At 38.4% G+C, this 26,596-nt stretch overlaps 3 protein-coding genes across 4 annotated transcripts; all 3 read right to left on the reverse strand.

The window, feature by feature from the left end:
- Window positions 1–1,044: 1,044 nt before the first annotated feature.
- On the reverse strand, window positions 1,045–7,969 carry tax1bp3 (Tax1 (human T-cell leukemia virus type I) binding protein 3). Its single transcript, XM_032525232.1, has 4 exons — window positions 7,729–7,969; window positions 5,580–5,699; window positions 3,249–3,326; window positions 1,045–3,089 (listed from the first exon to the last, which is right to left on the reverse strand). The coding sequence occupies exons 1-4, from the start codon at window positions 7,765–7,767 to the stop codon at window positions 2,940–2,942; spliced, it is 387 nt and encodes a 128-aa protein (XP_032381123.1). The 5' UTR covers window positions 7,768–7,969; the 3' UTR covers window positions 1,045–2,939.
- Window positions 7,970–9,252: 1,283 nt separating this feature from the next.
- hsh2d (hematopoietic SH2 domain containing) lies at window positions 9,253–16,054 on the reverse strand. Of its 2 annotated transcripts, none has more exons than XM_032525221.1 (6): window positions 15,976–16,054; window positions 15,266–15,420; window positions 12,558–12,647; window positions 12,296–12,461; window positions 11,297–11,545; window positions 9,253–10,816 (listed from the first exon to the last, which is right to left on the reverse strand). In XM_032525221.1, exons 2-6 carry the CDS (start codon window positions 15,391–15,393, stop codon window positions 10,352–10,354), a joined length of 1,098 nt encoding a protein of 365 aa, XP_032381112.1. In that variant the 5' UTR covers window positions 15,394–15,420; window positions 15,976–16,054; the 3' UTR covers window positions 9,253–10,351. The 2 variants fall into 2 exon arrangements, with proteins under 2 accessions (XP_032381112.1, XP_032381113.1); XM_032525222.1 differs by having other exon boundaries at window positions 15,266–15,423; window positions 15,976–15,990.
- A 3,308-nt stretch (window positions 16,055–19,362) lies between these two features.
- LOC116695139 (ras-related protein Rab-8A) lies at window positions 19,363–25,889 on the reverse strand. Its single transcript, XM_032525229.1, has 8 exons — window positions 25,646–25,889; window positions 25,069–25,129; window positions 23,578–23,638; window positions 21,243–21,320; window positions 20,950–21,039; window positions 20,392–20,457; window positions 20,003–20,053; window positions 19,363–19,857 (listed from the first exon to the last, which is right to left on the reverse strand). The coding sequence occupies exons 1-8, from the start codon at window positions 25,767–25,769 to the stop codon at window positions 19,768–19,770; spliced, it is 621 nt and encodes a 206-aa protein (XP_032381120.1). The 5' UTR covers window positions 25,770–25,889; the 3' UTR covers window positions 19,363–19,767.
- Window positions 25,890–26,596: the final 707 nt, after the last annotated feature.

Here is a 26,596-nt window from a genome sequence, read left to right on the forward strand (position 1 = left end):
TTAGTCTTTTTATATCAAAGATACATGTACAGTATATAATAAACTGTATACATCAAAAGTACTTTGCTGGCAGCTGGCATACAAAATTTGACGTAATTGATACTGCAAGGGACTTGTTTGTCTTGTTGTACTCATTTCTAAATGTGCCACCGTATTGACATTCTGTAAAGCAGTGGTTCCCAACATGGGGGTCTGGAACTGCATTGGGTCTTCTTAAAGGTCCCATGACATGAAATCTTCACTTTATGAGTTTTTTTTTTTACATTAATATGCATTCCCCCAGCTTGCCTTTGGTCCCCCAGTGGCTAGAAATGGTGATAGATGTAAACCGTGCCCTGGGTATCTTTCTCCGTCTTTGAAAAAATGAAAGCTCGGACGGGCCAATCTGGATCATGTCCCTTATGAGGTCATAAGATGCAAGGTTACCTCCCCTTTCTCTGCTTTGCCCGCCCAGAGAATTTACCCCACCCATGAGAGAGCCATCATGGCTTTCAAATGATCAAAGTGGCAGTTGGTCAAGCCCCCCCCTCAAAAGCTATAGACTCAGAAATACTAAGGAAAGCTCATTGTGGGACTGGCTCTAGCGGCTGTAATTCTGCACCAAGGCTGAATTTTGGGAAAGAGTTTTCAGATATAGTATAATGGGAACCACTAAGGTCTATATAAAAGCCTCCAAAGAGCACCAGGTCATGGGACCTTTAAGATGATAAAAGGAACATGAAAGAAGAACCTGTAAAGCTGTATTTCTGTTACACAAAATTGTTTTTTGCTTTTTTTTTTCCCTGCAAAAAAACGGATACTTTCACCTTGTTAGACCTCTAAAGATCCTTTAAAATGAAAGGATTTTTAATAACTGTTCATTATTGTTTTCGATACTGAGGCCATAATCTGTGATGAGGGGTCACAAGCAGATTTAGATCCATTTTGAGGGCTCACAAGCCAACAAGTTGGTAGTCAGTGCGGTAAAGTATCAGAAGGTTTCATTCCAAAAGGATTTTTTGACTTGTTAAAGAAAACATTACGAGACATAATTTAGGCATACTGTACCTTTAACATTCATTTATTTCCATCAGCATATTGTTGACTCCCTATTACATTACCATATTATAACTGTTTGTTTCTTTACAGTTCATTCATTTTGGAATAAAACGTAATTACACACTTGAATATTAGATAAGGTTATTAATATTATACAAATGAAATGGTTGTATTAAACATAAAATATATTATATAAACCACTAACATAATGAAAAAGAGCCAATAAGATCACCCACGGATGTAAGATTAGTAGATTGTAATTAAACTAACATTTCAAAGCCAGAACATTGTCTATGATTAGTTCTAAATCACTTGCATCAGAGAAACTCATTTTCCTCAAACTCAGTGGTATTCAGTATTCATTTAAGGCTACTGTGCAAATTCTATTATCCAACAACATTCACTCCTGCTTGGGTAGGGCTTATAGTTTTGTCTTGTACTTTTGGTCATTGATAAAAAAAAAAACTTTTTCAACACATTTTGAGAGTTTTCTCAACGCAGCGGATTCCAGTGTGAAACTATAGTGGGTTTGCTTGTATTAAAACAGCAAATGACCAACCTTGCTGAACCTGAAAAACATTGAGAGAGAATATATTGAAACAGGATATGAGAGGTGTTATCCAGAAGTAGGTCCAGCTTGTGGAATGTTGTTCGTTTGAGACATAATTAGTGTGACTTGGAAGAATAACTAGAAGAGAGAAGATCCTTTTAAACATGTGATTGACATCAACAAGAAGCAAGATAATAGAACAGAAAGAAACATTAGTGAAAAGAAATTAGTATGCATTAAAACATTGTGCATACAAGTATATGGTTTGTTTTACAGATAACTGTACCATTATAAAAAAGAAAGAAAATGATTACAAACACTGCTTGACATATTTTGATCACTTTAGAGTGCCTTGGCTTTTACTTTGGCATTTGATGTTGTAATCTTGACAGGAATAATTGAAACCCTGTTTTGTTTTTATTTGAATGAGATGATACAATAAACACTAAGGAACAATCTTGATGTATCCAAACCATCAAGACCAACTTTGGTCAGCTGTAGGCAAAAAAATTCAAAGTCTATGATTGCTCCCTAAGAACTCGTATCAAGCATTGAGAACATCTGGCAAATATCTCCAAAGAGGGAATGAATCAAGAAGGCTGTGCTAAAATCAATTTAACAATCATATAGCTCTGTAGCAGAGAGATATGGAAACATTATTGTATGAAAAAAGGTCTTCAGAAAACTCATTCCAGCTCACCGTTGTTCAAAATCCAAATTATAGCAATAATTAATATCTACACTAACTAAACTAAAATTTTCTTGGGGATGAAAAAAGTATCTATCTATCTATCTGGTTTCTTTTTAATCCTTAATATTATTTTCTACAGCAACATTCTAAAAATTGGCAAAAATGTAAACATTTCTCAAAATGGATCATGCGAGGTTTGGAAAACTTCTCTTTACGTGAAACCGTCGGTAATAATTGGATGCCAAAGGTGGATCTAAAGACTGACTCTCTCTGTCTGACGTTGAATTCTTCATTTAATTTGATTAAATGTATTTAAGCCCTGTAGATCTGAAAAGGAGTTTTGGATTGCTCCATTTTTCACAAGGATATGCTACAAAGATATATAAAAAGTAAAGCAGATAACTTTGAGATGAGTATGAGTGTGTTTGGGAAAAAAAGAGCCCCATCTCTTTGTCTAATGACTGTCCTGCGCAGACTCAGACATCTGGATAAATCTCCTATATATTTAACGATCTGGTGTGATCTCTTTGTTATTTCTGCATTGACGTAGTTGTAAAGGCCACGGTGGCACCATCATCTGAATGTTTGGGAGTCTCAGTGTATGCGAGTGTTGGGTCTTGGGTATTGCATGAGTCTGTGGTTATAAGTAGTGTCACTACATTATTGCCTGGGGAAACTGCCCATAGATTGTTTGACAGCCTCCTCCAACGACTTCCTGGTTACCAGTAGCCGCACCACGTCCTCGTTCTTCTTTGTTAGTCTTTTACGAGCCTGGTCGTGGGTCACCATGGTCATATCCCAGCCGTTCACCTGGGAGGAAAAAACGGATTTTGTTTCAGAAAAGCTGGAGCTGTTTTCTCTAATTTGAGTTGATTACCAGTAGGTGAGCACAGCTCCTATCTGACTCTCTAGTGTACACATGGTGCCATCTTGTGGATGTAGATCAAAGCTCTGATTCACTACACACACCTGCATTAGTTTGTCGCCCATCCTCAAGCCTGCCGCGTCTGCTGGTCCTCCGGGTGTTATCCTGGTCACATAGATGCCCTTTGGACAATAAAAAAAATACATTGCCTATTCCATACGAACGATCAAATAAGAAATACAGACAGATGCAGATCTAAAAACATCAAACAAATTAAGAATGGGGCACCTCAAAATTATAAAATGACAAAATTTGACAAATACTGTAGTATAGTATAGTTTCTCTGGTTTGATAATCGTAAATCTTGGATTATTATTATTATTATTAATTACATCTATTGAATTCAATTGGTAGCACAAAAGTCAATTGCCAAAACCAGAGTGTATGGCTGGGAAAATACTGATTATTAACATTGTGAAAGTAACAAATTGTTTTCTTTTTATTTTATGATCTTGATTAAAATATTTTTTTTTTCTGTAACCTCTAACTATTACAAACAAGCAAATTATAATTATATTTTTAAAAGTGCCTTCTAATAGCAGCACATAATCCACAAAAACTCCATAACTATGACTGCGATTTAGCATTACTTTTGATTAATCTGATATTTATTTCCTTGGTTACTCGCTTGTTGTTGTTTAGTGAGAAATGTCTGTCACAAATTGCTTGTTATGTCCAAAGTCAAAGATACTAAAATAACAATAAAATAAAACACAAAACACAGCAAATACTCACATTTGGGAAGCTGGAACCAACATATTCTTGGCATGTGTCCTAATCGTAATTAATCGTAATTTTCAGCACTATTCGAAACCAATACTTAACAAAATGAGACAGAAGCCTATGGTTCTGTGTGTTCAGTGGTATTGTGAGATAAGAGCAGACACACAGCTCTGTGGTAATTTTCCAATAATGCTTAAAAACATGTGAAGAAAATGTAAAGGAAAGCCGGAAAGGTCAAACAGTAGAGGTCAATTTCTAAACACATTATTCCCCTGTAACAAGATATCTGTGCTTGGCATCAGTTGGCATATTTCCATCTCACACTTTAAACAGTAGGGCTGTAACAATATGCAATATGAAACTGAAATTGCGACATTCAGATCCACTCAGATGTCGCGGAGTGAGGAGGCAGAATCGCAACACACCCCTTACAACTCCCAGAGTTATCCTTCCTGCCCAGATCCAGTGCTACCACATCTTTAAATTCATATTAGTATTAGTCCTTTTGGTGTCTTATCCCATTTTGTCTTGTAAATTTAGCTTACTGTAAAGACGACTAAAAGTGAAGGGGGGTGCACCGGTAACGCTAACGGAGGTGTAACGTTACGAATGGCGGCTGCTCTGACTTGGGTGATTGGGTCTGTTACCTGACGGTTCAGTAAATTGCCGTTAGTGTCCTTAGCACCGGAGTTAGCTAAGTGCTGACCGTGCTGGCTGCTAGCTGGCTGGGGGGTTACTGTGGCTGTGTCTCCAGGCTGGGGCTATAATAATAGTGGATGGTTGCTAGCTGGCTGGGGGGTTACTGTGGCTGTGTCTCCGGGCCGGGGCTGTAATAATAGTGGATGGTTGCTAGCTGGCTGGGGGCTGACTGTGGATCTGTCCTCGGGGTTGTTATCAGCTCTCAACCTGACTGAAGCCTTGCAGCTCTGGGATAGTGAGGCAGAAGACACAGGTGTGCTAGCTAGCTAAATTACCTTTAGATTAGTCGTCTACGTATACAGTTAATGTTACTGATGAAATTGTGGGTTAGCCAAATAAAAGGTTTGTATCGAGTCGTGGGTCAAAAATCGTGATACAAACCAAATCCTGGGTTTGGTGAATCGTTACAGCCCTAGAATACAGTCAGCAGGTCAGACACGACTCTGTGTAAACCTGCAGTATTCCTCTCTATGACATCAGTAAGGGGAGTCTGGTTTGTTCCCACCTGAGGCTGCAGGTAATGTGTTCAGGCTTGTCCCTCATTTATAACTCAGAGTACTGCCCTAGTACAACTGTGCTTCAACAGGTCAGAGATGTGATCAGGAACAGAAGAAAAAAAACAAAAAACAGGTATTTCACTATTACCATTTATCATCTTTGTTATGGCTTTTTATGGATTTCTCTCTGTTGTATTATATTTGTGTATTTAGAATTGTCCTTGTGTATTTTTGAATGCCCAACTATCGTTAACAAATGAAAAAATCATTGAGACTCACACGATTTAGTTTGGGTAAAATACTTAAAATGTATTTAACTTAATGGGTTGAACATCAGTTTGACCTTTTACAGTTTGATTTTGAATACTTGAGCACAAAAATGTCAGATATTGATAATGTCTTCATAAAAAAAGACATGTCACTATCACACCCACCCACCCACACCCCCACACTTACTTTGTCTGTCTTGTCATCAGAGAAGGGGTTCTGTCCAGGGTCCTGGTCTATCCCTCCTCCGATGCTGAATCCCAGGATGAGATTTTCTCCCTGCCGCAATTTCTGGATCTGAATTCGTTGCTGTTTAACAGAAGAAGAAAAAACTAAATCAGATCCATCTGCAGCATTGAGCATTACTTGGCCAATTCATAAACCCTGACCCACAAAATGCATTCAGTAGGTTATAACTACCATTTTATAACGACAAGCCCCAGATCAGGAAAACAGTGGACACTGGATACTGGCTTTCAGACTGTAATTATTTATTTGTGTCAAAATAAATAAAAGCCCAAAATGTACACAGGTTTAAGGAAATGTGTCACTCTGTTCTTATGTGTAACTGTCATTAACCTTAACTGCAACATGAACTTCACTGTTCATGGTAATTTAACATGTTCATGCACACTCATTTACATAACATAACAGTCAGTAAATAATTATGCAAAAGTTTAAAAAAATAATGTTGTAATGTGCAAATGCAAAAGAAAAAAAGAGAGGGAAACCAAGTTGCAAAGCATGATAAATGGAGGGTTTGAGAGGCTGTTTCCTAGTTATGGAAGTCCATACAGGAACAGACTTTATTAGAGCAGCCCTGCCCTTGACACTGACAAGCAGCTGCAGGGTCACTAACCAGATGGATGGATGACTCTGACAGTAGCACTCCTTAGAACACTCCTCAACACAAAGACTGCCTGTGTGTGCGAGGATGAGTAACCAGACATTCACTGAGTGGGGTGTCTGATACAATGAAGTCTGAGGATATCTGGAACGTCAGGCAGTCAGGACTTGCCGGCACTACAGCACATTTTCTCTTCCAGTAAAAAGAGGTTTATAAGCCTGACCGGTAGATCTTCTAGCACCAAAATTATTACGAAATTATGCTATAACTAGGAAACTAGTAGTTTACAAATAGACCCATTGCTATATGTGGACCCAAAGGAGACACTGTTTAATTAAATAATGTTAATATTAAACCAATAAATTGGGCTGGTCAATATATTGTCTTATATTAGTCTATATTAGTTTCTAATGTTAAGAGGGCCACTCTGAAAATAACGTGGTCAAAACTCTTTGATAACTAAATGTAAGCAATAGTTATCAAAAAATTGTAAATAAGAAAACAAATATGAATATTGGCTGATCTTTTTTGTATTAAATTGGCTAATATGAATCTTGAATATCAATTTCAGTATCAGCCTTAAAAATACAGCATTAGTCAGGCTATAACAAATTTCTTTGATAGTTAAGTATTTCTGATTGTATGAATTGTCTAAACACTTCCCAGCTATAACGTTAGACATCCATGATATACAAACTTAATGGTCCTTTTACTGATAGTGGATGCCACACCATGAGGAAGTTAACCTGCATGCTTTCTCAACAGTTACCTGCTCCCCACCCCTCACATGAAATCTTCACAACCCTGACCTGACAAACTCCCTGCAACCCCAGCTATATCTACCACCTCTTTGGCCTAATCATAAATAAATGTTAGCAATGGTAACAAGTCCTACTTCATTTGAAGTCACCGCAAAAAAACCCACAACTAAACAATGTAATCCAACTACACTTTATATTCAGTAACGTTGCGTTCAAGCAGGGAAACTGAATTTCACCGATGGTGACGCCCATCTGTAAAAGAGTGATTTGTCAAGACAAGCCTACGGTGGGCGACGCCGTTTGATAAATTGTATGTGGTGTGCTAGCATTAAGATTTGATAGCGTGTCTTCAGGTAAGATTTGTATACTACGTAACACTTTTCTTTGTAAAGTGAGAAAGCAGACAGACTATAGTCTCTAGGTCTCCCTGTCAGCTCGCTCTCTTTCAATGCATTTACCGTAAAGTTCAGAACACAGGTGCCCCCCAACTTTAGGGGCGGCTAGTTTGACCATGGAGATGCGAGTGAAGACTAGCTTTGCTGTGTAGCACTTCGGCTAAACAAATAAATTAATGGTAATGTAGCCAGCTAACGTTAGTGAGTGCATTATGGCTAACATTTACGTTAGTCTAGTCAGAGTTTTGTACTGATAAGGTTTTACGTTAACGTCGGACCAGAAGCCGAACAATAGAGACCCGTTGAATGGACACAGCCCTTGCTCCCAAACTTACCACAACAGCAGTCAACGGCTGTCCCGGGACGAAAGACATTGTGTCGCTACGATGTGTAGAGTAACAAATGTATAAACTTGCAAAAAATATTGTTGAAGTCTCAGAAAAAAAGGTGTCGACAGTTGGTCAACAAGTTTCCAGATCACCAGCTATCTACATGAGTAACAGCAGGCTGATCCTGGTTAGAAATCCAAGTGCTTCTCAGGTGACGTCACCTCACCCCCCCAGCCTATCAGCTCTGCGCGTTTTGGAACAAGGGGTAGCCAGGCGGGGCGGTGTTTAACAGTTGACCGTTGTCCCCATAGACATAAATATTATATGTCTATGGTCGCCCCCACTGACTCTGCAAAGACATGCGATACAAATCAACTCTCCAAGGGATTGTTGGTCCCCACCTACCCCCCTTGCGTCCCGATTCAAGGCTGTGTGTTTTCCTTAAAAGGAACTAGCAAATAGCTTTGTGATCCTGCATAGTCCATCCCTCTGAGAGATATCACCACACATGTAAAGTCTTGAAGCCCCTCTGATGGGGACCTTGTGCAGTGATATTGCCATTGAGAGCGTAGTGACTAATTTTGCAATAATAACTAGCTATGGTAAACTGTACGTAGCCACCTACTTTTTTGGGGAAAAAGTAATTCTCCCAAAACACTGTTATCAGCTTTAATAAACATTGTTAATTTCACACTCATGGAGCAGCTAAGAACGGTTTGTTTGGTTGGCTTTACTTTTAAGTCTAATTTTTTAAATCCAGTTCGTATGGAAGCCAATTACCACCAGGAAAAAGAAAAACAATCAAATTAGTTAAAATATTAAAAAAATCATTCAAATAAACATAGATAATTATTAGATAAGTTGCTCTTGATTTATCATCTCAAACATGGTGAAAATAAGCATGCAAAGTGTGTTTTTATTTTTTTATTTTTAAATGGTTATCTATTTGTTTGTCCTGGCAGCAATGGGACACTAATTAGCTCATACTTTCCATTGAACTAAAACGTCAGAGGCAATTCTTAGGAGGACACTTAGAAGTAGGAGGACACTGTGGAGGGAAGTAACTAAGGGCATTTACTGAATTTAAATGCAATTTAAGGGGCTTGTCTTCTACTGTCCTTTTAGGCTACTTTATATTTATACTAGAAGCAAATATTGAAGTTTTAGTTCCACTTCAATTGTTAACATCTATAGTTACTTTGCATAAAACACAATATATGTTTAGATTATGACATTTGCTAAATTTGCTTTAGTAGAAATTGCATACTTTTACAATGTGGTAAATGATCTGAATGCCACCACTATACTCTTTGAGCATCTGATGTGGTTTACTGCCACTAGATGGTAGTCTATAATGAGGCAATTGTTTTCTATTAGTTTAGAATGGAAGGCTCTGAACTGATTTGACTACTATTCACCATAAAATACAAACCATTGTTAACCTTTTATATGGTTAAAAATGTTAAAACATACCCAAAGAATAACTAAAGAATTTATCAGAGTATGCAAAACAACAAGTAAGTCATTACATCCTTTAAGTATCTTTTGGCACTTTATGAAAACATATAAAGTAAAATTAGACAGAAGTCTGAAAGGGACTGCTATGTCACACAGGTCCATGGTCAAATTAAAACCCAGGTCAATACACCCCCACAGTAGGCACCCTACCACTGAGTGACATCACAGAAGCCATATCATGCAAAGGTCAGAGTGAGAAGGAAAGCAAAGGAGGAAGAAGAAGAGGGAAATGATGAACTGCATAGAGGTAGAGCAGAAACAGAAATGACGTACATTTCCAGTATGAGTAAATAAAAAAAGTGTCCCTGGTTTGTCGTAGTCAAAATGACATACGTCTCTTGTTTTACAATGCAGACAGATGAAACAGCCATGAAACAAAGGACTGTAGAAGAGCTGCAACAGTGTTGGAAACCAATGCATATTAACCATTTTTTATAGGTGATTTCTTAGCTAAATCATGTAACAATATTTGCTTTGTAAAGATATATTACCTTGTTATGGATATAAATGTGAAATATTCTTGAGATCACACAGATGCTTCATAATAATAACAAGCGTCTGACAAAGCCATTTCAAAGGTCAATTTTGTCTCACCTGAATGTTTCTTCCCGTGAAACCAGTTTGACCAGCGTCTGCATCCATCTTCCTCATCTCGTTGCTGATAACAGACCCGCATCTGATGCTATGACTGTATTCAAAGCAGCTGACATACTGTAAACCATGCCATTTCTCATTTACATACACTGCATCAAACTTCCTCCTGCCACCTATTAATACTTTTCATTCACTACATGGGATAGGGAAAAGGCTTGTAATTAGCTTCAGCAAGATGCATACACTATATAGTGTACATTTGTCAAATTACTTCTCCTTATGTAACAATGTTTGTCTGTATTGTCTCTGTTGAATAGCAAATAAATAAAAGATAAAGCACTCAAAAGTCACTGTCACTAATTACAGTCACAAGTGGACAGCGATTAGAAGGTTGAAACGATGCACTATCAAGCTTTTGTAACTTTGTCAATAATCACTGTGCGGAGTACACTCATTTATTCTCCACTTAGGGTTCAATCCATCTTTACATTCTTTTTTCTAAGGGAGCAGTTGTGTTTCAGTAGCCTGGAGCAAAAGGTGGAGGAGGAAGGTACTCGTGAGGTACACCTCCATCAGTCAGTGTCAGCTCAGTGCAAGTGTGGGGGAATGGTGGAGCGTTGAAGGTCTGCTGCCCTGTGATCTCGTGGTACTCATTCTCAGAGTTTCCACTCCTTTCAGGCTCCGCCACATTTATCTCTGCATACATATTCTCCTGTGATATGCTTTTCTTCTTTTGGAACTTCTTCTTGAGGTTCTTCAGGTTGGAAATGACTGACAGCTTTGCTTCCTGGTTCTTTACAGACTGGATGTTGGTGTTGCTGGGCTGTCCAGTGGCTGTAGGTGTTGGGGGGCTCTCAGGTGCAGAGACTGTTCTGATACAAGCCTGGTTCTGCTTCAGTGGAGGGACAGAGCTCCGATCAGGAACCTCCGGAGGCTGGTTGGATGGAGGGCTGTTGCCGGTGTTCCTCTTTCTGGTCACAGGCTGGAGATTATAAACATGAAACATACAGCATTAAAATTTGTTAGAAAATAAGAAGCCTTATATTTTAATGTTAAAACCGCATAAAACTTAATTTAAAATCTTAAGTATATCTCTTTAAACAGTCAAAATCTAAAACTTATCTGTGTTTTTTAATCAGATTTGATTGACAGTGGCCCGGCAATTTAAGGAAACCGCCCCCACAACTACCATCAGATTTTGATTTAAAGATGACTAAATTCTGAATAGTGCACAGAGGTTATATATATATTTTCCTTGCTGAGCCCACTTTGAATAAGTGGAAAAAAGGCAACAACAGAAACACAGAAATCTCTCATGGGAAACAACCAAAACTGTTCAAAGGTTGGGAGAAAATCATTTGTTCATATTGGGCCCCATCACCAGCAGGAACATTTGGGTAGATTTTATTTTAAGAACAGTTTTAGCACCAGACAATATTTAAAACAATAAGACCACCATTACCGGGACTGGAAGAGGGGAAGTGACACGTAGAAATTCTTCCTCCAAACTTGGGTAAAGTTTGTTTGAAGACGGGACTGGAGAGTTCTTCAGATTATTTGGTCGATAAGGAAGGGCAGGTGGGATATCCTCTTGTGATGTTTGCTGACTTGTGCTGGGAGGCAGTGAGTTGTTTGGTAGCAAACTTGTGTTAGGGTTTAGGTGTCTTTGGGGAAACAACAGCTCTGCATAGTCAGTCTTGTCTTTCGAGGTCTTCAGCGAGATCAGACAGAGAGAGAGAAAAACAGAACAAGTTGTGATTGTTTTTGCATGGTGCACAGGTGGCAAGCAAATACTATGATAGAAATGGTGACTTAGTTTTAACTCTGAACGCATACACTGTAAATTCCCAAATGCAAAGATGTAGTTCTGACCCTCTACTGAAGTGTCCACAGTTAAATTAAGTTAATTTCACATCATTCACTTAGTGAGCACAATGAATACAATAACTTACAAACCACACAAATTTCTATGTATGTTCAGTTAGGACACCTGTAGTCTCACATTGTCAGGGTATGGCTAGTCCACACAGCAATCAATGGGAAAAATGGGGGGAAAAATGTGCTCTGGTTTATTGGCCTTTCTTTAAACCAATCACAATCATCTTGGGCTAAGCACCGAGCGGAGCCACGGTGCCGCTGTAAAACAGCCTCGGAAAGGAACTTGTTTTGGTCGAACATGTGTACTTTCAAAAAACTCTTGATTCAACAGATTGTCTAGCTAGGTGTCTGGATTTAACCTGCAAAGATCTGAGGGGCAGTAAACCATAGTCCTCTTAAATCGACCAGAGAAAATTACAACACAAAGAAAGAGGAAGGTAACGGACATCCAAAAACAGACATCCGAAAAGAGTGACATCCGGCAGAATTTCCGACAGAACAAGAGCAATCCCAGAAGTGGATGTAGACTTGGATATAGACTAGGGTACCTGTATTCATGCAGAATAATAAAACATTTCCTCACCTGTCCACAAGCAACAGTCAGCACCTCAGTGAAAGGAAAAATGGGAGTCCTACGGTGAAAGTCCACCAGGTCCTGTAGAAACCGGTGGTGCCTGTTCTCGCCTACTATGACGTAATGGCCGTCCTCCAATGCATCGATCATGAAATGTCTGCAGCGGTCCTCAGCGCTGAGGGTCAAAGAGAGGGTTTTGAACCATTGGACCAAGATTGTGAGTGTAAACTGTGAAATAGAGCTCCTTTAATCCTTCACACTTAACACCCACCGGTATGAGAGAGTGTAGCCAATCCTGCTCTCACTGACTCTGATGAGGAAGTAACCAGGAGGCTTGGGCATCAGCAGTTCCTCTGCCATCCTGCACAAATAATTATGACCAAGTTACCACAGACAAAAAAACTCTTACACAAGCACTTTAATCTGTAAATGATCTAACAATTTTATTGGGTGGCACTGCATGTGAACTGGAGAATGAGTCACAAGGACATGTGTCATCTTAAGATGGGTAATAAACAGCTTAGCTTTTAACACATAACCAAATGTTCTTATCATGTATGGACTTACTATTTATATAGAATGGTCTGATATACAGGACATTATAGTCTTGTCAAGCAAGTAAACTGGCGCTATACTTAATAACAATCCTCACATATTCATTATACAAATGTGTTAATGTGTATACTGGGTGTGGAGGAAGAATGCCTAGGCCTACATTAAATTTAGAAATCTGCTCAATTAGAACAAGGTTGAAGTCTACCATTTAAGAGGCTACTAAGTTAGTTAGACAAGGGCTTGTATGGCTGGCTGATTTTATGTTTTCCTTGTATTCTTGTGTATTCTATTTCTAGTATTCCGATTTATTTTAAAGCACAGACCAATCTGTGACTAATGTGCATTATAAATAAACATGTATAAACAATGTGTTGTCCTCTTGTTTAATGGCGTAAGTGTCAGGGTGTGCCTGTGAAACCCAAAGAGGCAACTGGCACACCCAAAAACATATGCAAAAGGAATTTTTAGTTATAGCCTTACTAGAACATTTTGTTTAAAACTTGGCTATTATGGATTCATAAAATGTGTATTAATGTGCTTAAAGAAGCCAAGAAAAAAAAAATCTCCAAAAGGCATCAAATGACAGATTAGACATTCGTACAATATGTCACAAAAAGTTCAATTTTATTTCCATCATTTACAGTTTCAAAATGACAGAAAACTAAAAGAAATGGCGTCTGCAAAAGTTTGGGCACCCTGCAGAGTTAATACCTTGTACCCCCCTTTGGCAAGTATAACAGCTTGGAAACGCTTCTTGTAGCCAGCCAAGAGTCTTTCAATTCTTGTTTGAGGTATCTTCGTCCATTCTTCTTTCCAAAAGTCTTCTGTGTTTAGGATCATTATCCATTTGTAGAAACTATCCTCTCTTTAACTTCAGATATTCCACAGATGGCATCAATTTAACGTCCAAAATTTGCTGAAATTTTATTGAATCCATTTTTCCTTGTACTCGTAAAATGTTTTCTGTGCCACTGGCTGCAATACAACCCCAAAGCATGATTGATTCTCCCCCCCCCCCCCCCCCCCCCATGCTTAACAGTTGGACAAAGGTTCTTTTCATTAAATTCTGTGCCCTTTCTTCTCCAAACGTACTGTACCTTTGCTTATTGCGGCCAAAAAGTTCTACTTTAACCTCATTGGTCCACAGAACTTGTTTCACAATTCATCAGGTATGTCTATATGTTCATTTGTAAACTTCAAACGCTGATTTTTGTGGTGAGGACGTAGAAGAGGTTTTCTTCTGATGACTCTTCCATGAAGACCATATTTGTACAAGTATCTCTTTATAGTGGAATTGTTTACCACAACTCCAGTGTCTGCCAGGTCTTTCTGGATGGATCGTGGGTTTAGACTTGGTTTTCTCACAATCCCGCGAGCTGTTCTATCTGATATTTTTCTTGGTCTTCCAGATCTTGCTTTAACTTCCACTGTTCCTGATGACTGCCATTTCTTAATTACATACCAAGCAGAGGCTATTGACATCTGAAAATGTTTTCCTATCTTCTTATAGCCTTCTCCGGCTTTGTGACTATTTTCAGTTTCAGTTTTCTAGACAATTGCTTAGAAGAAGCCATGGTGCTGATTGTTGGGGCAAGGTCAGATGAGTCTGGGCATTTAAAACCTTAAGATGGACATCACCTGGTCTTTCCAGATGATGACTGAGAACAATCCATGAACCTGTCAGGTCTCAGCCTCCAAAGGGGGCGGTGCATGCTAGAAACTCTGCTGGGTGCCCAAACATGGACGCCATTTTTTTGTTTTCTGTTGTTTTGAAAGTGTAAATGATGGAAATAAAATTAATAAAACTTTTCGTGACATATACAAATGTCGAATCTGTCATTTGATGCCTTTTGGAGATTTTTACATCTTTTCTTTGCTTCTTTATGGACATTAATACAAATTTATACCTGGGGTTCCCAAACATTTGAGCCCCACTGTACATAAGGTTGTAATATTAATTAGATGTGGCACACTTGGTTTTTCTGAAACACATCCACATCCATTTTTTTAAGGAGCACATGCTTTATTGGGTTGAGCAAGTGGTATTTTTTGATTACTTCCTAAAATTCCTTGTTTATACTTTGTTTAGATATTTTTGTATTTTTACGCATTACTCTTATATTGGGGCTGTATTTTAGTCTGCTCTAGAAAGGAGGTACATACATACAGTTTTACTTTAACTCTTTCACTAACCTGACATTAATATTACACCTACAGCATAGCAAAAAAATAACTATGGATCCTAAAGAAATATACGACTATAGGCTACTAGAACAGTTTTAAACTTGAGCAATTCACTAAAAACACTGCATGCTGGAACACATCTTCATTGTGTACAACTTTCAATACATGACTTCCCACATTCCTCACTGTCTGCTATCCACTGCTACAGATGACGGACAGGGATAGACTTTGCAAACTTACTTCCTGGAAATGATCCCATGAAACCATTCAGGGACGATACCGTTCCTGATCACAACCTGGAGCTGGGACTCTGTGAACCAAATGAAAGCATCACGCTGTTCTTGTGACGACTGACTGGACTCCATCATCCTGAGAAACGGCTCATTTAATCTGGTCTGCTGGAAAATAAATATATTTACATAAATATTTACAGCTCACTGAGTCTATACATAAGTTTCTTGTACAATGTGTGCACAGAGTAGGCTACAACACATATATATATATATGGGCTAACAAGCACATTATACATTCAAATGCCAATTATTTGATAATCTTTGAATATTGTTTCTCTTTCAATTATAAATAATGTCACTGAACACAATCTATGGTGTGTACTGTAAACATTGCTCATTAACTTTTACATAAAGAGAACCCGTATAATACATTATTTGTGTTTTAAACATGTTTTAATGAAAATTGACAATTTACATTAGAAAATGTAAATTAGTAAGAACTGTAGCCATCTGTACAATGTATACTACTATACTGTACACTATTTGCACCAGTTATGTGGATTATTGAACAAGCCAGACCTACTATGATTTGGTTTATTCAATACATCTTACATTTGTTAGTTTGAATGTTAAAACAGATATAAAAATGACACTGCTTTAGTAAATGAAATTCAGAGATTTCTAAATTCAACATAGTTCACAGCAAAGGTTACTCACCTTGCCTGGCAGCTCCGTGGAGAAAATGACGCAGCAGATCTCACTCAGCTGACCACACCTGTCTCTCTGGGGGCGGAGGCAAAACTCACACCTGAGTAGCTGTTGAACAGTCCCATTTAGCCTATAGGACACTACATAATGTGGCCAAAGAGTAAACGCTTATCTGGAAGTGTGGCAGTGTATTTGGATGCTATAAGGAATGTAGCCACTGATATCATAAAGCCAGGTGTAAAAATCAAATGATCTATCAGAGTAACCTGCTCAGATGAAATGAAAGGCTTCAGTCCTGCCCTCTTCAGCTGTTGCAAAACGTTGTGCTGCAAATACACTTTTGATTTTATTGTTTAATATTAGTGGGTTATTAAAGAAAACTAAGTTGCTGCTCAGCTGCTAATTTAATAATAATAATAATATGCTAATGATGGACAAATGTGCAAGTGATTCGCCGACTTCCATCTACTGTTCTAGAAATAGAGGAAGCAGGAAGTATATTTACAATATAGTTCACTGTCTTTGGTGTTAGGCTATTGTTGGTGACATATAAACCGATTCAATGCTGTAAAGCAGCTTCTGGTACAGTCAAATAACTAATATGGGAAGTTTTCTCTCCACATGATTGTTTATATGAAAACAACAAATGTAATAAAGGTCAAAGTCTTACTGCCTGTACTTGATTCTGCTGCCTGGTGGTGTACAAAGCGGAAGTGTTGAGCTTGCTCAGCTCATGGGGCCTCTTATTCTCCATTTATAAACTCCACAACCTTCTCACTATCACATGGGAACTAGTTTCAAACTGTATGAGTCCTGTTACAAAGTGCCTGTGAAGATGCAATTAGTTTGAGACAATTCAATTACATATTTATAGTCCATCTGCTTGAGCAAACAATTTTTCTCTGCCTTGAAGCATATGTAGCCTTTTGTTTCATTTGTTCATCGTATTAGAAACAGATAAAAAAAAAACAGCATGTGAGAAATACTCATACTCCTAGACCAATGAGACAGTGAGCTGCAGGTAAATGCAGGCCCAGGAAGTTGTAGGAAATGGAAATATTGGCAGTGTGCTGTAGCTGGCTGGTTGGGTCTGGTGAGTGGAACAGTTCAAGTAAGTGAGAACTCTGTGAGAATTCATAGGAAGTAACATTTATCCACAAACTCCATCTTTACAATCCCAAATTTGGCACTTTTAACAGATAAACCATAAAAGTGTAGTGCTGCACATAGTTGCAGATTCATTTTGCAACAGAAAACCTTATCATGAATCAATATTTCCATAATGGGACAGCCTGATTTCATTGACCAACCCTCGGGAGTTAACAGAATCATGACCAATCTGTTATAGCATACCTAACTAATACTAACTAGTGTCTCCACTTGATCACGAGTCAAATTCAAATATCAGACCTAAACAAAACAGGGTAACCTTTTTCATACTGTTTTACGTATAAACAAATTGTAATTGTCTACATGAATTTCCAAAAATAAAGAGTTACAAATATCAGTTGCCACATTTTTTTTAAGAATCTTATTTTTAATAAATCATCAAAACACATATCTACAAAACGTGTAGATCAATAAGATTCATGAACCTTCAGTACAACCAATGTAGATCTTATTTACAATTGCTGAATTGTTTAATTGATTCCCCATGAAATCCTTCAATAATCAGCGATGAAATACAAATTTAGTTAGGGAATGCTGAAGATATGCTAACATGACCTGACAAATGTATAGTTGGTGAGAATTACAGATGACTCTAAACAAAAGAAAAACCAAGCTCATGTTACATTATAAATTTAAGGCAAATTTAAGCCATGAATTGACCGAACCTTTGAGAGCCAGTCATACCATAATTGTGCCTAAAGTCCAACCATGTTAAAGACAATGATTTAAATCCACAGGTTAAACCCTACACAGTTACATATTCAATGACTCCTCAGCACTGCTAGAAATGATTTGCTCTCACTATAAAAACATACTTTTCATCTGCTTTCAATTCAATTCCTATTCTTACAGCTGAACAGTTCCACCGTGCATTTGGAGTGACCGCAGAAAATAAAACAGTAAGGATCCTTTGCACATTTCTAATCTCAAATAAAGCTTGTCAAATCACATGTGCAAAGCTACTTTAGCTTTAAATGCATAGTTCAGACGGCCACGATACTGGGCCAAAACAAGAGAGAGGGGAGGGAACGAGAGAGACGAGATGGGTGAGGGGTGCGTGCATCTCGGATTCCCAAAAGCATCATTGGAGATGCAATAAATGCATAAAACGCTGGAAAATTGATAGAAACTTTTGTAATGGGGAAAACAATTCTTTATCAAAGGCCTTCTGTATATTTTCACTATACCAACTTACAAGACAAGGTTTCAGTGCTCAGATGTTTCTCGATGGAAATCTTGTGCATGAATATTCTTTGCTTTCAGTTTAGACTTGCAACAAGCACAGTCAACAAATGTTAAGAACGTCTTTTACAGAAAGAACAAAGGAAAAGTGCATAACAATAAGAACATAAAAGGGCACTTGGTCATTTTGGTGCTATGTTTTGTGTCAATCCATAAATACTGCTACAGCACAGCCCCTATCCCAAGGCACAGAAAACAGTTGTGTGCATGTTCCCCGATTGGAGAGGAAGAAGTATGACTGCATAAAACAATGATTACATCATTGCTGTGATTCCTTCTGTGCCACTGCTGTGTAACTGTACGCATCCAGATGTTAGAGTTAGGTATTGCTAGTCCACCAGTTGAAGTGCATCAAATAAACATCTGCCTCACACCAATCACATCTTGTCTCATCCATAGAATTTGAAATACTTGAAATGACGAGGCAAGCAACTACAAAAAGGAATCGGTGTGCCCTTCAAACAAGCATACTTAACCCAGTCTTACAACAACCATGTAAAATACTTAAGATAGGCTAAATCTGGGCCCCACATACACATTACATTGCACATTAAAGAGGAATGTTTCAGCCTAAGATATCGACAGAAAGACACAAGTAGAAAAGGTGGACAGAGGACATGTAAAGCCCAAAGTTGATATGAGTAAAATGCAATGGCGCTACCGTTTCATATGGTGAATCATAATCAGCGATATACATTTACATGTTGCGTTTACCTTATGTGGATATATAAATGTCTAGCCCACCCAGTCAGTACACAAATGTGGTATAATAGTTTGGATTGTACTCTCATCACCTTGGATACATACATCCCATTATTCAACAGATGGAGTATATTCAACATTAGGAAGCCCATTGAACGAGTAAGCCTTTTCTGGAAGTATAATTTGGGCTACTTTTAGTGAGAAGGATCGAATATTATATATATACTATATATATTATAATATATAATATATATATATTATATATAATATATATATATATATATATGACATCAAGTGACACTGACGAGGTGAGGAAAAAAAAAAAAACTATCATGGAATCAGACATCATTGTGAGAAGTCAAGGTTTGATTGTTTCTAGTTTCACAGGTTAGGAGGAGGCCGTCTTTAAAAGTCAATAAAATCTAAGGAATCAGTTGGCGCCGTCAATCTTATAAGCAACTGGAAAAAAAAGAACCAGACTTAGCATCTAACAGAGGCCACAGTATTTAGATTCACAGCTGACGAGGGAACCAAGAGAGCGAAAACAAACTTCTGTTTTTCCTTACAGAGAGAAAGAAGGAGGAAGACAGGTAAAGAAAAATAAAAGAGATGCGAGTGTGCTCTGTCCAGTTCTGTCCAGTGGGGGACACAGTTAAGGCGATGGTGGATGCCGACACTCCCATCTCCTCACAGGAGCGTGCAGCGGAAGAAACTGCTCTTCTTGGGTTGTTCTGTAATCTTTACTCCTTGACTGCTGCCCTGCGGGTTGTTGCCCTCCTAAAATACACACAGATGAGAACGCACCTTCAAACTAAGAACAGCAACACCACCAGTACATGGCACAACACAGATACCACACACAGTGACAGCTTTATATTAATAATATTATAACAATTAGGTTTCCACTCATCTTCATTCTTACCAGCTTCTTGTCCATTTTTGCTTTGATGTCTCTGGCGAGGGTTAAAAAGGCCTGCAGACAAAAACAAGTTAAACAAGAGAAATCATTTTTTTTTTATTTTATCAAACCACATTAGTGGCATTTCTCTGGGTGAGACCAATGGTTGTGGACAAGGAAGATTGTTGGTTTAAATTAAATTTTACAAAATCAGAAGAAGTTTGATTGATTCTTAGTCATCAATATGGCATATAAGATATGCACACAATCTGTGGGTTTGCAACGAAAAAGTGGTTACGACAAGTGGAAACAACCACCAGTGAAGGACACAGACAACAATGACCAAAGGCCCAACTCTTGGTGACAATACTTTCAGCTGTGAATGAATAATCAAAGGAAAAGTGTCAACTCACATTCTCAACGTTTATGTTCGCCTTTGCACTGGTCTCCATGAACTTGATACCATACTCCAGCGCCAGCTGACAGCAGGCAGAAAAGAAACAGAAATGTGTCAGTACTCTGGCGCAATGAGCCAAAATAATACATATGTACCCGATGAGAACACAGTTTAAGGCTATGTTTAGACATAGACATGTTTATCAGAGCTACTAGGGCAACTTGAAGGTCCAACATATGGAAATAATCCGACATTTTCCTGTGCTGGCGCGTGCCTGTGACATAAACGCGTATGCGACGAGAGCCACCTTCAGCAGTTTAGAGCGCTTTTACCCTTTAGATGGGAACGGTGGAGTGTTTTTAACATTTCCACTCTGGTGGGTAGTTTCACTTTTTAGCATTTTTAAGCCCCGAAAAAGCCTTCGCCGCCTAAACAAAACGCACATCTGATAATATATATATCTCTCTCTCGGTCTATATATTTTGTCGTTTTCACCCGCAAGCGTTGTCGTGTAAACAGGGCCCAAGTGTACTTTTAAATCAAGTGCATTCATTTGTCAACTTTATCATCCCACCTTCTCTCCTCTTTCTTTGGACACCTGTCGCTTGTCATTGACATCACATTTGTTCCCAAGGACCATCCTTTCCACATCTGCTGAGGCATGCTGTAAGAGACAGAGTGGTATAGTGAACCAACAGGAAATGATAAGTAATAGAATGTAATAGGTGTATGCATGTGCTCTTTAGCTCTTTGTAAAAATCAAATAAAACACACTCAACCATGCACACAGAACAGATGGCTATCACTATTTGCATATAGGAGGTGGGCAAACACACACAGTCACATCTACTAATGTAAAACATTTACCTCTTCTATATTCCGTATCCAGTTCTTGATGTTGTCAAAGGACTTCTCATTGGTAATGTCGTAGACTAACATGATGCCCTGAAGAATTCATACAGGAAAAGACAAAACAATGGCGCAGTCAGTCAACATGAAATCATTGCTTACTAACTGTCATTAGTCCATAGGGACAGACTTAAAGTGTCTAATGGGATTTTCTGCTGTCCAGGTCAACCCTTATTAATAATGGTGGGTCACATGTTTTCGCAGCCTCAACTAAAGGCATGGCACATGAATACCGAAGGTAACAAGGATTAGCTTCCTAAAGTGAAATATGCAAAGCCATGTAGTTAAACTTAAACCAAAGGAGATTCTAACAAAAATACCATTTCAATGCACAGAATGACCTCTGATTTCCCAGGTGTATATAAAATGAACAACAATAAAAACAATGCAGGGTGTGGTTCTGGTAAAAGGTTGGCGCTGCAGTGCTCACACCAGTGGCCCGTTTCAGGAAGGAGGTTTAACAAACTCTAAGTCTAACCCTGATCTCTGAGTTGATTTACCCTGAGTTGGGAAACTGAGTTTTTGGTTCCACAACAGCTGATTTGAGTTGGTACAATCATCTCAGAGTAGGTCCACTCATAGTTAAAGGTGCCCTGTCACACGTATTTCATTACTTTGTGGTAATGTCTGAAGTTCTACCATGGACTGTAACTTGGTTACCTTGTTTCAAGCCATTCTAGCGTGGTATAGAAAGCCTGCAGGAAGACTCGATTTGGGCCAGTTCTAAGAGCTAAGCTGCTTGACTCTGATAGGCTAACAGCTAGCCAAGGAGAGCTTGGCTTTCAGTAGCCTTTACCCAGCAAGCTCATGAATAGTAATGAGCTCAGGCAACATGACATCAGACTGACCAGCTTTTATAATTGGCCTGATTTCTCTGCTTATTTCTTTTCAGTGGCAAGAGGTGACAGAGGAGGTAGCAGTTCATTTTCACATTCAAGACATAAACACATATGGACTTAACATATTTCAGAAAATGCAAGTAAAAATGGTTTTGTGTGGCAGGACACCTTTAAGTGCGTGCACCACCACTATAAAAAAGGTAGCCCTGATACTACGATTCACCATGGCAACAACCACAGACAAACTGGTCGGAGGAAATACTAATGCGCATATACAGCGAGTTTGAACATATATATTCCTTAAAAAGGCAACACAGCGGCTGGTACAAAAGAGAGAGAATTTGCGTGGGGGAAAAAAATGCTGCTAGAGTATCATATTTAATCACAAGTACAGCCTAATATTACTGGTGAAATGATACTGAATCTAGAATCTATTTTGTTTAGGTGCAATCCTGCGGGCGAAAAATTACTACTAATCCCCTTCTTAGGTTGCAGCACCATCATTAACAGAATTATAATTCATATATTTTAAGTCAAAGGGCTTAGATCATTCACCTGCAATCCTGTGGAACTCTTTTTAATAACTCTTACTGGTTTGTTTCCAGGGAACACTACAAAAATGTTTAAAAAAACATTTAAGAGCGAGTCACACTCTTCATACAGTGGCTTTACTAATATGCTCTGCATCACCAATGTTGTAAAGAAAACTGCCGTTTGCACAAAAAAAAACGTAATGCGAAAAAAAATGCTGGGATGTAGGGCATGTCCACAATAGGTGATGTTAGTGAGATGAGGACAGATAAGGCTATATAAGCCTAAATATCTGATGGACTATGAAGAAACATGATACCGCTCAAATAGGTAGTTATCTGGAAATGAAAATACATTAATAGTCTGGGTTTCAATTTCCTCTCCCGATGTGGGTTTAACACCCTGTGAAGCAACTTCTTTGACAGGATTGTCGACAAAAGGAAATGACATTTTGAGAGAAGAAAAAAAAGCAAAAAATGCTTTACAGTCTGCCTAACACATTTATTAAACCAACCCTGTTTTTCCATTCATGCAAATAACAAACTACGCTAAAATGCACCTGATACAGACTGAGTAAATGAATGAGGAAATGAAAGAGCGCTGTGTCAGAAGGAGGAGATTGAGAGAAACTCAAGGTATTTTGAAGAAAACCTGCTTCCGACCTGGTTAGGTTCACGGGCTCAGTTACCGCAGTAACTGACTCTGAGGTTAAGTTACCTCTCTTTCTGAAACGGGCTGGAGTTACCCCTCTCTCTCTCTCTCAGGTTTGATTAACCTCCCTTTCTAAAACAGAAACCCAGAGTTTCCCTCATCTCAGGTTTACTCAGAATTTTCACTAAACCTGCTTACTGAACCAGGCCTCTGAAATAACCAGAGATGAGCTATACTATTGTATAAGTTGTTAAGATGACAACGCAACTTACCATGGCTCCTCTGTAGTAGGCTGTCGTGATGGTCCTGAACCTCTCCTGTCCTGCCGTGTCCCTACATGGGAAACACATTGTTTTTTAACCTTATGTTGCAGAACCTAGCTAGATTTAGCTAGCTCAATTTCCATCTGTACATTAAGCAAAGAGCCTGAAAGCAAGGGGAAACGGCTAACTTCTGCGTGAAAGAAAACGCATAATCAACTATGTAACCATCTTATTTTTGTGTTGTCATACTCAACTAGTTACCATTACATCAAAGAGTCTGCTAGATTTTGTTGAAAAAATAAAATCAGCAACTTTCAGTACACTAAAGGCCGTCTTATGGTTGTGCGTAGAATCGACGGCGTACTCCCGCAAACCCCTCTGCGTCTACGCCGGACCCTACGCCGTAGCCTGACGTGCACGTCTTGAAAAATGTAACTACACATCGCAGCAACGCACGTCGCGCGGCTGTGGCTTGGTAGTGTTGCATTTGTTTCTCTCACTGTGACTCTAGAATCACTACTCACTCCGAAGATAATCGCCATCACTCTCTCACTTTCTCCCTTGCTCTGTCACCCACTCCGCAAACACACCAGGGCACAAGTATAAACATCAGGCCACTTACGTAGGCTACGTCAAAAGCTCTGCGTGGAGCCTGCGCACAACCATAAAACAGCCTTAAGTATTATGTACTCATTAAGTCTAGGGGCAGTACTAAGAACAGGACTTGTGAGATGTCTCATGTAACCACAGGGGACATCTGCTGTTGGTCATAACTCTTCAATGCAAACTGCTCTTTAAATCAATTTTTGTTCTTTTTACATGTATTAAAACACACATTGGCCTAAAGAGTGTATATATGTTAGCTTTTGAATGATACACATTGGACAGCACTAGATTAGACGTTTTCCTCCTGGTTCCAGTCTTTGGGCAAGAGTGAAAATACCCCAAGCTACCGCTGTATTAAAAGCACAAAAATTAAGCAGATGTTGATCTTCCCATCCCAGCTTTGGTAAGACTAAGCAAATCCCCAAAAACATTTCTTTGATACACCAGTATTTGCAGAGGACATATTAGTACAAATGTTTCATCAGTACTCTGGTATCTTTTTTTAATTTACCAAAAGCTGGTAGTTATTCTCAATCAAATACAAGGAAAATCATGAAGTCAACAGCATTGTCAAGAGAGAATACAAAAGTGGTACAGTTTCAAAGATCGGAAACCTGTATGAGAGCGTGATAAAGACTATAATATTGGAGATAATAGAACAAGATATCAACAAAGGTTATAGTTATTTGTCATAAATATCGTACATTTACTAAACCTTTTACATATGTGTGTGTGTGTATATATATATATATATATATATATATATATATATATATATATATATCTCACACCGAGTCAATTGTAGTTAGATGAACCTAATAAACTGGCAATTATCATCCATCATGAGTCTCCACATAAAGGGTCAAGCATTTTATGTAGTGTGACTTATCTTACCATATCTGTAGCTTGATCTTCTTTCCATCTAATTCTATTGTTCTGATCTTGAAATCAATACCTGAGGAAAAACAAAAGTCACATGATTCAATGTAAGCACATCTGTCATCTGGCGCCGAAATTGAGTGATAATCCCATTGACAGTAAGATTAGCTAATGTTTGATTTTAGAAGCATAGTGGTTGACGAGTTCATTAATATTTTATGTAACGTTGGCTAAGAGAGTGCGAGGTACAGACAGCTGGTTATATGAAAAATGGCACTGCCAACTAGCTCACTGACAGCTTTGTAGCTTGTTAGTTCATCTCAAAATAGTTATATATTTGCTGTTAACGTCACAGCTTCGGTGGTACAGTTTGTATGTACAGGGACTTTCTCAGTATATCAACCAGTTAAAATATAATTGTCAGTTCTGGAAAATCCCCTCTAACAAGCAGGCTGGGCAGCTTCCTGACTAGCTACTTCAAAATGAATGCTAGCCAGAAAAGTTAGCAAAAAAAAAAATTAGCATGACGGGATGGGCTGCTCCTGTACCACTTTTCGGCAGAGACAGTAATGATAATACGACTTTTACCTACCTATAGTGGAGATAAACGTTGAGTTGAAGGCATCTTCTGAGAATCTGAATAGCACACAGGTCTTTCCGACGCCTGAATCACCGATTAAAAGTAGTTTAAACAAGTAATCGTAAGTCTTCGCCATGTTATTAGCTAGCTCACTAATGCGGATATCCCGCCCGTTGTAGAGACAGAGACGTCACTGCTTGTGAGCAGACTTTTGGTCAAATCAACTGTCAGTCTTCTCTGTCGTCGTGGCTCCGGAAGTCCGTCTCTATCCCGTTGGGTTCGCTCGTTATGATATTTATGGTCACCCGGAATAGAAAGTTGTTAATAAGTGAATAATAAGTGAATACTCTCACTATATATACATACTACATACATATGCCAGACTATATATTATTTTATGTTCTCTAATTGGCCGATATGGTGTCGATGTTGTGTATTAAGACATAATATTCCATCTTAGCAGAGACACTTAACGTGTTATCATCAATTAACAGGCTGACCACTAAATTATTAGACAGGTACAAATATATTTAAAAGCCTTAAGACTGTTTAAAAGCCGCTTTAGGAAAAGTTTATTTCAGTTTTTCTATGTCCGGACCGCATAGTCTATTTGAAAAACAGCTAGATGTATCAATGTGGCTGTGTTGGACTCTTTATTGTACTGTTTGCAAAATTAATTATTAAAATAACATTATTATGTACTTAACATGAACAGTTCATGCAGTATTATCTGAGTAGCCATTATAGTCCAATCATTGTAAGCCAAAATGGGGGTCAACCTTGAACAAATTGCAGCAGAAGCAAACTCAACTGATTTTGTTTCCTTAATATGTCCTGAGTAAGGAAGAAAGCACTGAAGAATCCCATTGGGGGAAAGTTTCTAAAAAATACCCAAATATAGCCTATTTGTATGCCTATTCATTCATTTTCACACCTGTATAGGGTAAAGGTTTTAACCTTTAG

Source organism: Etheostoma spectabile, chromosome 9 (assembly GCF_008692095.1).
Source record: "Etheostoma spectabile isolate EspeVRDwgs_2016 chromosome 9, UIUC_Espe_1.0, whole genome shotgun sequence".
NCBI lineage: Eukaryota > Metazoa > Chordata > Actinopteri > Perciformes > Percidae > Etheostoma > Etheostoma spectabile.